Source organism: Nesoenas mayeri (assembly GCF_963082525.1).
Source record: "Nesoenas mayeri genome assembly, chromosome: 3".
NCBI lineage: Eukaryota > Metazoa > Chordata > Aves > Columbiformes > Columbidae > Nesoenas > Nesoenas mayeri.
In genome coordinates, this window is record NC_137544.1 from 78738938 (window position 1) to 78751826 (window position 12889).

Sequence of the window (12889 nt, forward strand, 5' to 3'; positions counted from 1 at the left end):
AAGTTCCTCTACTTTTTCTTATTAACATTGGGACTGTCCTGTTTCTTGTCAAGTACATTGCATAAACTATAGCTGTTTGATTACAGTGCTAAAGCAGAAGAAACAATAAATAAATATAATGAACTAAATTGTGCTATTGTCATTTTAGAAATAATAAATTTGGCAACATGCATGTAGATTCTGAGAATGGCTGAATTACCTATCAAACATGCTGCTGGCATTAGAAAGACAGTGAAAAGTATTTTCTTGTTTTCAACACCTTTCCTGACCATGTAGTTAAACAAAGTGGAGCATATGCTAAAGTTTGTACTCTGGAACAGTGAGTGAGTCAGACAAGGAGAGCACGAAGAGTTACTTTCCATGTTTTGGCAGTTGTACCACTATCTGTGTAGCACTAGCACCCCTTGGAGCTGGAACAGATCGTTCAAGGGTGCCCTCTGCGGGAGATGAATGGGCGGGCTCAGGAGCTCAGATGAGACAGCAGCACTACCGAAGATGTAGAAGAAGAAATAGGGTATCTGTTGTCTGTTGAGGTTTTTTTTTTTGTTGGCTTGGCTGGGGGTCTTTTCAGGACATTATTTGGCCTAAGAAAACACATCGCATTTGGCAAAGGAAGGCTCTAAGGTAAAGGCACAGAGATCTTCACTGGAATGCACCTTCAGGGAGCCAGATGATAAAGCAACACCCTCAAAGCCTGTTCCTTGAAGATACAAGCCATCAGTGTGCCAAGGAATTCATGTGTTATCCATGTTACTTTGATTTCGAATGTACCAATGTTACAGAAATCAAGTACAGGTATTTGGTAATCAATATCACAGAATCGGAGCAGAGGGTACTGATATGCTGCCTGCCAGAAGAGTGGACAGAATTATAATAGATATAAAATGTAATAGAATCAGTGACACAGTGCTGAAATAGCTTCTTCATTACTGTCATGATTGATTCAGTCTGTGGTCTCAAAATTAAAATTATATTGTTTCAGTTGTTATAAGACCTTTAAATGTGAAGCCCATCAGAGATGAACAGATATGGAAAACATCAACCAGGGTATTTGGATTTCCTTACCCCAGAACTGTGAAACTGAAGAGCTCTTAATAAATTTCTGTGCCCCAGCAGTTGCTATGTAAAGGATAGAGTCATGTGTTTCAGTTTTTGCTGTTAATCTACACACATTGGACACCTCAAATTTTTATTTTTTTTTTTTTTTTTAAAGCTGTGTTCTGTAATTGTTGTGGTTTTTCTCTGGATTCTCTTCCACTTAATTGATATTTTTCTCACATAGTGGATGTTGAAATAAATTCAGCAACAACTGTAGCAGCGCCAAAAAGCTGCATAAAACCAAGCAAGCAGCACATTAGTTGCACCAGGGGACCTTGCTGCTGCTTGCCCAGGCGTCCATGTTTCCAGTCACTGTCTCCCAACAAGAGTGCTCCAGCCTTCAAACGTGGCCTTACTGCTGTTGTTCAATGTGCAGCTTGCATTCAGGAGGAATGTGTATTGCTTGCTTCTAAATGGACAAAGCAAGCTGGATATCCCTGATGTTGATTCAAACCAACCACTGGTTTGATCGCAAAGAGGCCCAGCCAGCATAGCCTGACAAGATCTGGTCCTGTGAACCTGTGCTGCTTGATGCTGAATCCATTGCTTTAATTATTAATTAGCCACATCCTGAAACAGTTATAACAATATCTTGCTTCTTTATCAGTTGTACAACTTGTCTATCACACACCCCTTTAAAACGTTTAACAGGGCAGCAGTTTCCCTGGGGAAACCTTCCTGCCTCCTTACAGGCCCGCCCAAGGCCCGTGGCTACACCCAGGCAGGCCGGACACCTGCCCAAAAACCCGCGCACGGGGTGGCGAAACCCCCTCCCACTCGGCCGCCTCTCCTCCCAGCTCCGCCCCAGGCGGCCTTCAGCCTGCGCCCCGCGCAGCACGCCCTGCCCGCCCAATCAGAGCGCCATTTTGTCGCCCCACGGCATGTTGGGAGATGTAGTCCAGGGGCGGCAAGCCCGCGCCGCGTGGCCGCCTCGGCGAACTGCATTACCCAGGAAGCTCCGTGGCGGCGACATCTCACGTCGGTTTGCCGTAAAGGCGATGGCCTGTGAGGGGCCGGAGATGGGGGAAGGCCAATAGTGGCCAAGCCAGGGCGGCACTGGGGCCGTGGGGCCAATGTGAGCTCGCCGATAGGCCAGACGGGGCGGGGCGGTAGCTGTCAGTCGGCGCAGGACGGAAGAGGAGCTGTTCGGGTTGGTTATTCCTGGAGTTGTCGGCGCAGGCGGTTCGGCCGCAGGCGGGGGTGCGAAGAGGGCGTGCCCGGCCCGCCTGGTGCGTTAGCCGCCTTCCCCTGCGGCTGCCCCGGGCCTCGGATCGGAGGCAGTTTTGAAGGCCGTACCTGTCGCACGCGCTGCCCGCCCGAGCCTCGCATGGTAACGGCCGGGGGCGCGGCCCCTGCTGGCGGTGCCCTGGCGGTGCCCTGGCGGAGCTGCCCCGCGTGCTGGTGGGGCGGGCTCGCTGCGGTGGGCGCCGCTGGGAGGACAGGGCACGGTTTGCGGTCCGTGGCCTAAAGGCACCACCGAAGGAGGCCGCTCCGTAGCGGGGGTCGCCCTCTCAGCGCTGCGGGCACGGGGGAGCTGTGGGCGGCAGCGCTGGGAGCGCAGGCCCTGCCCGCAGGGGCGCACTGTGCCGCTGGGCGGTCACGGAGCAGCTCGGGGCAGGGGCTGTGAAAGCAGTGGCTTGTGTGTGCTCAGGGTGTCGCCCCTGTCTCCGCAGGGCTGTGAGTGGCGCGGAGTTCACTGCTGCCAGGATGGCTGCCCGGCTGCCTCTTGATGCGCTGGGTCGAAGAGTCCTGTGTGGCACAGACTATGCGACGGTGCGCTATGTTGGCAGTGTTCCTCCTACAGCAGGTAAGCGTCACTGTGGTAAATAACCTTTACATTTAATGCTTGTTTTCAAAATTCTAGTTATGTTGTTCTTAATTAAAAAAAAAAAAAGTCAGGAAGAATGTGGCAATTTACAAATTGCTTTTTCCTCCTCGATCTTGTGTAAATATGTCAACTTATAACTTAAATAAGCTGTTGGAGTTTTTTAAGAGTCAGAGTTGTCAAAAGGAGTGTAATAAGTACTTTTGGTTGAAATAGGTAACATTGTTTCTTACAGAAGAAAGATCTTAGAGCCTTCCTTTTTCCATTAGTTTTCATGGACAGGCTGTTCCCTGGTCTCTGTGTGCTGGCATGGTCTGGGAAGGACAGAGACAGGCAGCAGCAGCAGATCAACAGGCTAGGCGCTCCTTTGATAGCCTATGCAAGTTCATGGGGACAAACAAGACTCATCCCAGCTTGCTGAAACATCTGGCCAGTCTGATTGTGAGACCACTATACGTCATCTTTGAAACATGTTGTCAGGATAGGAAGATTGCTGATGCTTGGAAGGAGTCTAACCTTGCATACAGTTCTAGAAGAGGCAAGAATAATGACCAGGGAGCTGCAGATTCATCAGCCTCACTTCAGTTCCTGGAAAAATCATGTAGCATATTCCTTTGGAGTCCATTTCCAAGCCTATGAAGGACAAGATGGTAGTTGGGAATACTTGATACTTGCAAAGAACAAGAAGTTGTGCTTGGCAAACCTAATTACCTTCCATGATGATATGTGGGAATGTGGACAAAGGGAGAACAGGAAATGTAATATTAATTTACTGTAATAAGTCTTTTAACAGTGTCTCTATAAAAACCTTACTTGGAAGTTTGACACATCCAAGGCAGATGAATGGACTGTAAAGCAGGTTAAAAGTCCATGGGGCTGAGAAGTGGAGAAGTGGTAATCAATGACTTAGTATCTGGTACTGCACAGGTGCTACAGAAATAAATGCTGGGGTCTGGGGTATTGTTTAACATATTCCTCAGTGTCTTGGATAATGAACAACATTCACCCTCGACTGGCTGATGTGGCAAAAGGTAGAATTACAATCCAGAGCAAGGTTTATGAACTTCAGAGATTCGAGAAGGATAAATTTCCACAAGTACTGTGAAATAAACCTTTGTAGGAGTACGGACTGGGAAGCACTAGCAACCCACAGGGTCTATTGTACAGGACTTGGGAGTTAAGGTGGGTACTGTCATTTACATGAGCCAGCAGTGAGATCTTGTTACAGGCAAGATATGGGTTAAGCTAGAATGATGAACATGGCCAACAGATCAAAGGAAGCTGTTATCCTCCTCTGGGTGGAGGTGTTCTTAATAAGGTTCTGCTTAGAATAATATGTCTGGTTTGGGACCATCCCAGTTCAAGACAGATGTGGATAAACGTGAGAGGATTCAGTGGGGGGCTGCTAAGATAGTCAATGACATAGATCATGTATGTGTGTTGTGAAGAGCGGTTGAGGTATCAGGACTTGGTTAGTATGGTGAAGAGAAGATTAAGTGACATCTAATAGCTGCCTGCAGTTCTTTGACAGATGGTTACAAAGATGACGGAGACAAATTCTTCTTACTGGTATTAGACCATATAGTAAGGAACAGTGGCCACAAATTGTGGCTGGAAAGTTTCAAATTGGACAGCAAAAAAATCTTTTTCTCTACAGAAGTAATGCAAAACTGTAATAGGCTGCCCAAATAAGTTGGAATCTTTCTCTACTTGGAGATTTTCGAGATCTGGCTGGGTAAAGACTTACCTGGCTGACCTGTTTTAGTGCTGATGTTAATCTCTTGCTTTGAGAGAGAGAAGGTTAGGCTAGATGAACTTTAGAGGTTCCTTCAAACCATGATTTCTATGGCTATAATGCCATAAATTTGAAGATGTATCTACCATATTTTTCAGGAATTTGGCTGGGCGTGGAATGGGATGATCCTCAGAGAGGAAAGCATGATGGTACCTATGAAGGAACACAGTATTTTAAGTGCAGGTGAGTTATTTCACAGTGTTGTCACTTCACACAGATGGACAAGATGGTCATGGGAAAATGCTCTTTTGCAATTTTTAGGGCAAATCCTTTGTTATCTGTTGGCTGGTATTTAAAAGATAATAAATCTGAATGCTGTGACTAGCTACAACGTAACAACTGTTGTTATTAATCCAGTGACAGAGATTAGAATATGGTAAATACTTAGAAAATACAAGTAATGTTGTCAGGGGTATGTAATAAAATGTGACTTTTGGATATTACCTTTAGTAGGTTTAGACCCTCTAGTATGGAAGTCAGTATGTCTTACCTTCCTTAGGTAATTCTGAAGTGAGATATTGGTCCCTATTAACTGTCTCAAACAGAGTTTAGATTTGGGTTTAAGATGACATGCATGTATCTTGTTAAGGGAGAACACCGAGTTCCTGATAATTATTTGAATTGTGTTTGTATCACTGAGGAATTGTTAAGTATGTTTACCTGCATTTAATACATGCAGAACACAGTGTAGCTGGTTTTGGGTTTTTAAGTATATACATGCATTACATCTAAGATTAAAGACTCAAGCACTTAACACATTTGAAATTTGGGAACACAGGACTCCAGGGTGATGCTAACAGCAGCAAGTTTTTGATTTCCATGTCAGAGGACACAACAGCAGCTAAAAGTTTGTGAGTTAAAAAAATAACCAGATGAATTCATAGAAGAAAAGTAATTGATGGCTCTTAAGTACAAAAGGCTGCTAGCTCAGTGAGTTCCTGAGCACTGAAGCAGTGAAAGGTGAGAGAATATTCTGTGGCTGTATCATTAAAATACTTGCCCTGTTTTCCTATTGTTCCCACCTGGTTTCTATTGTCAGCTTTTGGAGAAAGGATATGGGGATACGTGGATGCTTGTTTTAACCGCTGTATCACAGCCAGTCTTATGATAATGAGATGAAATTGAGAGACTTCTAGGTCTTTTTCTGCCTCCTACTTTCCAGGGCTGGTAATAACTGTAGAAGAGTGGTTTGATTGCAGTTTGTTCCTGTCGGTTCAAGTGTTCATTTAAGTGAAATGAATCTGATATAAGTCAAATCCCGTGACAGTGAGCACTTAGAGTTAATAGAAGACCTTTGAAAATATGCAAGACAGTGACAAACAAAGAAAATAAATTAAAAGCTATCTGTTGTCTTGCTTTTCTATGTGTTTTTGCTTGGGTTTGCTGGAAAATGTGGGAAGATTTTTCTCTGAAATTAATTTGTCGGGTTAATTGTCTTGAAAAAGTTATAGCCATTGATCAGAGGATAAGGAAATAATTTCTTTTTTTATTTTTTTCAACTTGCTTGTAAATGAAGATCACAAGAATAGCTGGATGTAGTCAGTCCAAAGATTTGTCATGCCTAGTTTCCTGCCTATGACATTGGCTAATGGCAATTGACAGGAGAGGTATGAAAGAACAAGAAAAGTATGTACTGACAGTTTTCCAAAGTCTCGCCAGCTTTGGCTGGTCTCGGTTCAAAGATTTTTCCAGAGCCGGAGGTGGTGTATTTGTATATGTACTTTGTTTTGCTCTCAATATATAATTTGACAGAAAATTTGTTGTAAGAATTTTGTCCAAAAGAATAACGAAAAACATGTAGTAAGAGGGCCTGTGTCTGCTAACCTTTGAGCCTATGTTTTCCGCTTGTGAAAATGGTGATCATTTTCATTTTTATGAGTAGATGAGTCTTGTCACTTTCTCCTATCTGAGTATAGAAATACGGTATGGAACTTAGACCTGTTACTGTAAAATGTCGCATAGAAGAAAAAAAAAAGATATATTTAAATTATTATTATTATTTCTATAGGAGGGAAAGTAGGTCTGGTTTTGTGTCTGCCAAAAGGTCTTCTGAAGAAAAATGGAATTTCCTGAGGTAGCAAAGAAGGCTGTTGTATTTGTATTGAGACCTAACAGCAGCGCAGGGCTTGTTAAAAAGTATACTTCGTTATCAGTTCAGATCAAAGTTGTTCTCAAACCAGCAAGTAGAGCTGTTTCACCTCAGACTGAAGCAGCCGAAGAATTTATCTATTAAATAATGCAAAATTTAAAAGTAGCTGTTTTGAAATCCTGTCTCGGAATACTATCTCTTACCTGTAGCCAAACAAGACATAAACAGGGAAGGGGTAGATTATTTTCAGTAGTGTAAATCAGAATTTTTAGTCTTTATCTTATTCTAAATTCATGTAAGGTGCTCTAGAGACCTCATTATCAGAAAATGAAATGCTAAAACAAAATCTGTTTTTTAGAAAAATAAAGAAAAAAAACACCTATGAGGACTATATATTTTTTCCCTTGTATCTAATAATAAATAATCAAGTATTAAGTAGGATAAGCACACTTAATCCATGAAAAAAAAAATAACATTGCTGGATTTTTCTTAGCAAAAGAATTGGAAGCTACGGTCTTAAAGCAACCATGTATTTTGAATGAATGTATTAGCAGAAGTTGCTTCTTAAATGCTTTGAATTTAACTGAAAGAGTTTCCAAGTTGAAGCTAGTTATGTTCTGCTGTAGGAGAAATAATAAAAGTAATTAGCGAGCCATTCCAAATCTCTCTGGACAGAATAAGCAATTGAGCATGTTGTCAGTGTTTTTCAGAAACTTGAGTGCTTTGCATTTGCATGTGTGTAATATTTATATACGTGTATAGACTCTTGCTTTTCTAGCAACCACTAGTGTGCTCCCAGAGATGAGATTTCAGATAGTGATTTCAATTCTTGTAAGAATCAACTTTTTGAGTGAAGCTGCAGATACCTGTAACAAATTTAAATGTAGTGATCTTTAAACATGCTGTTCTTACAATACCTGTTATTTGTACTCTGTCCAAATCAGAGAAAGTCCTTCTGTAGTCTAAGAGAACAAATAATAGTTCTAGCAGTCAACCATGACTCACAGACGAACTTTCTGCATGTAAACTGGTTTGTATTTAATATACCAATTGTGAAGATGTAGGCAAACAAGTAAAAAATGGTTACCTTATTTTATCAAGAAGATGCAAAAAACACACAAACCAAAAGCACTAAAATGTCACCTCTTCACTACTACTGTTTGAGGGTGGGAGGAAATTATGTTTCTTTGTATATGTATAAATAAATAAAATTTCTTAAGAATATGAGAACCAAAGAACAAAACAGCCATACATCAAAATATGTTGACATCATGAGCATGTTCATCAACTCTGGATTAGCTGGAAATGGCAATGCATACTCGAGTGGCATTTTTTGTGCATTTTTTTTCCTGATAAAAAAGTCTTGTTTCCTAATAATTGAGGAAGCTATTATTGTAGCTGTCAGTTGCTGTAGTATATCATGTAATTAAAATAATCTGTGTTCTGCAGTCCTTCAAGAGAAAAGAGTAATCAAGCCTTAAAATAGTGTTAAAATTTACATACAGCTCTTGAGTCATGAGTATGCTTTCAGACAAGTTCTTGCCCTTTCATGCAGTTCCAGGGCTGTGCTCCCCTGGGTTCCCCAGCATACACACCTCTCTTCAGCTGCACACACTCCTGCAGGAGATGCGAGTCCTCCAGCTTCTGCATCCCTGCCCGGCTTCCCGCAGCCTATTCACGTATGTGAAAGCACCCCTGAAGTCGCATGTGCGCACTGGGGAGCGAGATATATCTGTGGCTCCCCATGATGTCTGTCCCTTCACCAGGCACAGGCTTACCTGTGTGTCTGGCCAGGAGACAGCTCTGTCTGGCCGAGGCAGAGACGTGCTGCTGGTGGGGGGAATTTAGGTGGCATCAAACCAGGTTTTCACTGCTGCTCTGGTACCCGCTTCTTTCTACCCACAGTTACAGATGCTCAAGCTTCTTTTATGCTTTCTGTCAAGTGAAGTCCTCCCCACCCTGTTGAATCTCGCAGGAGGGTCATCTTCTTCCTTAGCCTTCCTTTCAGTCAGTTTGGGGTATTCCACTCACACACAGTGTTTACACAGCCATTGCTATTTTAGCAGCTGTTTTTATCCTTTCTGTTTTGCTGGGAAGATGTGTGGGTTCCCCAGCAGCAGATGACATACTTCTCTGCTTGCCTCACAAGATGGGAGTAGCATTCTGCTCCATCACACATTTAGAGTACTTTGAGTCGTAACTGAAAGGAACATGTTGCCCCCCCACCCCCTATTAAAGAATGTTTTGTTCTTCTCAGATCTGATATTTCAGCAGATACTGTTACTAGAAGTATTGACCATATTAAATTGTAACCTGTTTCTCCCGGTTTGACTTTCACAGCAAGCCAGAGAAACAGAGGAAAGTGTGGTAAAGCTCATTCCTGTGGTGGTTTCAGCCTGGCAGAATGACAATTGCTTCTCAGATCTTTGTGACCTTTTTCCTCACTTTGTGTTATTGAATTTTCTTCTGGGGGGAACGTTGACTTCTGTATACTTGTGTAGTCCTGAAATGCCAGGTTATCCTGGCAACGGCATTACATGTTTTCAGTTTTTCCTTCGTCAAGGAATTCACTAAGTTACGTGTGGACATGTTTTTAAATTTACAGACAGCAGTTGTGGCCAATCAGATGTTACCATTTGCATCAAATTTATGTTGGTGCCCAAAAGATGATGTGTTTATATTAAATTAGATTATCCTTCAAGAATGACAGATTCACCTCCAGGAATATCTACTTAGAGCACAAACAAATTCTTCAAATACAGGAAGATGTCAGTATTATTTTAGTGTCTATGAAGGAAAAAAAAAAAGTAATCGCTGCTTAGCAAGGGGAGAATGCTTTCCCAAGATCCCTTTTAGCCTCCAAAGGTCTCTGTTAGGAAGTTTTGGTTGTTTCACTGCATGTCACTGTGACTGTCAGAGACTTTTGCTCTCTGCTGTCAAGCGAACAGTACTGAAACAAAACTGTTGTCTCTGACCACAGTTCAAACATGTCTCGTGCACCAGCAGAACCTAAAGATAGCATCTAGATCTACAGATGTCTTTCCTTCTTTCCATGTTTTGTGGAAGCTCAGACTTGGTTTTCATGTCTGACTAAGGTAAACTTGCAGGAACTTCAACTACTTGCTGATTTTTGCAAAGCTTCTGCTTTGCAGTCAAAAATTTGATATACCATAGTGAATTAGTGTTAGGTGTCACTTACAAGCATGGTTCAATGCCACAGCTGCCATGGACTGTTCTAAAACTTGAAGGGTTTTCTTTACTGCAGCATGTAGATTCTTCCAAAAGAAGTCTGGTCTGTTGAGCACCTTCCCCTAAAAGGAAGAGATCTATCCAGAGCCTATCTAGAGAAGATGAGCACGGATTCAGACAGCTATATTTTAAGACACCTTATGAGCTTTGTAGAGTGTGTGCCCCAGTCATGATGATAATTGCCTTGAGATAATTATTGCAAACAGCTGGTACTGGGCAGAGAAACCCTTCATCCACCTTTACTCTCTAGGCTGATAAAGCTGAGATCTCTCTCTTTGGCTCAGAAGCTTGCTTCTGCAGTCAGACAGCTCAAGTGTGTAACTGTTGGCAGAACACAATTTATGTGCTACTGTATTATTCTTCAGGTACTGAGAAGTCTATGTATGAACCATCATGTACCTGTAATGATGAGCAGTACCACCAGTTTGCTTAATATTAGCAAAGAAGAATGATGCTGAATTTCCTCTTTATTCAGGGAAATAGCTAACCAGTGGAAGCTGATCACTAATCTAATATTTAATGAGTATGTTTCAAGGGCCCTGGGCATGTTAAAAGATCATAAAATCAGAATCATTCCAGTTGGAAGAGACTCTCAAGATCATCAAGTCATAAGATGGGCTGTTTTCCTTCAGGCTACTGAATCATGAATAGGAAGTTGACTTCTGAGATCAGGATCAACCTCTCTATTTTAAAAGTCAGTAAGAAGTGTCAGTATTAACCAGAGCCAGCGGGTTGTCAGAGCCTCACTCGGGCATATTCCAGACTTTCTGCTTAAGGAACTTGGAGCATCTTCTACCGCTTCACTTCCGCACCGTGTGTTGTCCTGAGTGCTGGACATTTTATACACATGGGAGCAAACCCCCTTTTCTCAGCCTAATGAATGTTCAGCTTAAGTCAGGTTGATCAGTGATCTGCAGGTTTTTCCATCTCATTATATGTGTGCTGGATGACTCTTTGGATTGGGATTTATCTGCTTGGTTCCTAGTTATGGACTGATTGCTAATAAATGTGCTTTTACATGAGTCCAGGTGCTGTACGTTAGTTGTTTGATAGGTACATATGGCTAGTACAGTTCATATTCCCTAGCGTGAAAGTTAATACAGGCAGTGTATTTTAGGGAAAAAAGTGTTACAGGTAAGTGACCTCTCTCCTTGAATACACAATCATTTTGCCTGAAAATAGCTTCCTATTGCAGTCTCCTTTTTTGTCCTTCTCTGTGACAGTTCTGGAAAAGCATAGATCAAATTAATAGAATGGAACTGAAAAAGAAACTTAGGTTGTGGAATGGATTTGAATATACATTAGATAAGGTTGCATGCATAGTGCTTGGAAGTGGTAGGAATAGAAGAGAGAGAACCTATGATTTTGCTGTAAACAAAACAAAAAAAATAGAAGGGCCTTGAAAGAGAAATGCACCATACTTTTCCTGTAGCTTCAAATGACAAGGGGCAAGGTAGCTAGTTTCCTTTGTGTATTTTTCCTAAGGATAGAACTGGCTTCTGGAAAGACAATGAGGAAGGAGATGCCCATAGAAATGGTGACCTGAGAGGACAGAAATGGGCTTAGGAATGGGTACAGGGATGGAGAGACCCAAAAGGCTTGGCTACACCCGGAATAAACAGCATGACAGAGGGTGTGGGAGTCTAGATTAACTCCGGTGAGAAGTTTCTGGGGTGCAGAAGAAGTGGCAGAACTGTTGAGTGCAGAGGGATGGCAGTGACAGAATGTCAGAATAAACATACAGCAGGACCTAGCGTGAATTATAGATAGTCAGGAGTACAAGTTTTCTTTCTGGAGCCCCAAGTAGAATCCTGCATTATCTGCCATTTATGAAGCTCTTTGACTCAATTAAATGCAAACATGATATACATCGCAGGTAAGAGATGTTACAGTTAACATGGTGAAAATGTCATTTACTGTTTTAAGAAGAAGTGTTAAGAAAGAATCACATATTTTTTTGTATTAGAGGAACTTTAATATTTAAACTAGCCAAATGTTTGCAAGCTAGGAAGAACTTCAAAGCAATGGAAAAAAAGACTTAAGAGAAGGCTACTGGATTAAAAATGCAGAGAACTGAAAATACTTATCAAACATGAAAGTACACACTGGATTTACCTTCTCGAAGAGTATGCCTTTCTGCTTGTTTTGTAATCATTGCACTCTAGACTTAGTCACTACAAAACCAGACTGAAAATATTTTAAAGTAAATAATATCCAGTTTCTACCCAGATCCTTCTTTAGGATATGAGAGTACTTAAATAAGTATTAGAAATGTTAATGACTAAAACTGGCACAGGCAATTTCCAGTACTGAATTTTTAATAAAAATGTGACTATGTGTTGCCAAACCTATTCCATCTACCTGTAATAGGTCCACAGGATTTGAGGTCTCTAGTTAGTGTTTTTCTGAGAGAATTTTGAACTCTGTAGTATTGGTGATTTATATTATGGTTTGCTAATTAGCCACTTGATGTTGATATGCTGTTTTGAAAAGAGGAGTTTTATTTACATAAGTGATTTCTTCCTCCTGGGTACTTTCAAACCAAAGTCTGTATTCTTCTCAGCTGGAAGCCAGACAGGTAATCATAACTACCAATTTTCTTCCTGCTGTTTTCTGGCTGATCCTCCTGTCAGGTCCTCCATCTGCACTCTGACACCATTCCCACAACTTGTCTCTGCCAGTTCTTCTTAGATACTGTGTTTCCTTCCTAACTTTGATAGAAACTGTCAAAGCTCAAGAAAAACTAAGAAACTTCATAGGACTGTGTAGAACATACATTAGTTGGATAATTCTGTTGAATATTCAGTTTCAAAATTGTTGCTGAGTTAGTATC

The 12889-nt window shown here is 41.7% G+C and overlaps 1 protein-coding gene across 3 annotated transcripts in view; it reads left to right on the top strand.

Annotated features, from left to right (window-relative positions):
- The first annotated feature begins 2112 nt into the window (after positions 1–2112).
- The window catches only part of TBCE (tubulin folding cofactor E), a 29221-nt gene continuing 18444 nt past the window's right edge, over positions 2113–12889 (top strand). The window contains exons 1-3 of one of the 3 annotated variants that reach the window (XM_080342615.1): positions 2113–2248; positions 2772–2905; positions 4817–4901. In XM_080342615.1, the coding sequence (XP_080198741.1) occupies positions 2806–2905; positions 4817–4901 (185 nt within the window). In that variant the 5' untranslated portion in view covers positions 2113–2248; positions 2772–2805. The other 2 variants (XM_080342614.1, XM_080342613.1) reach the window with 2 other exon arrangements.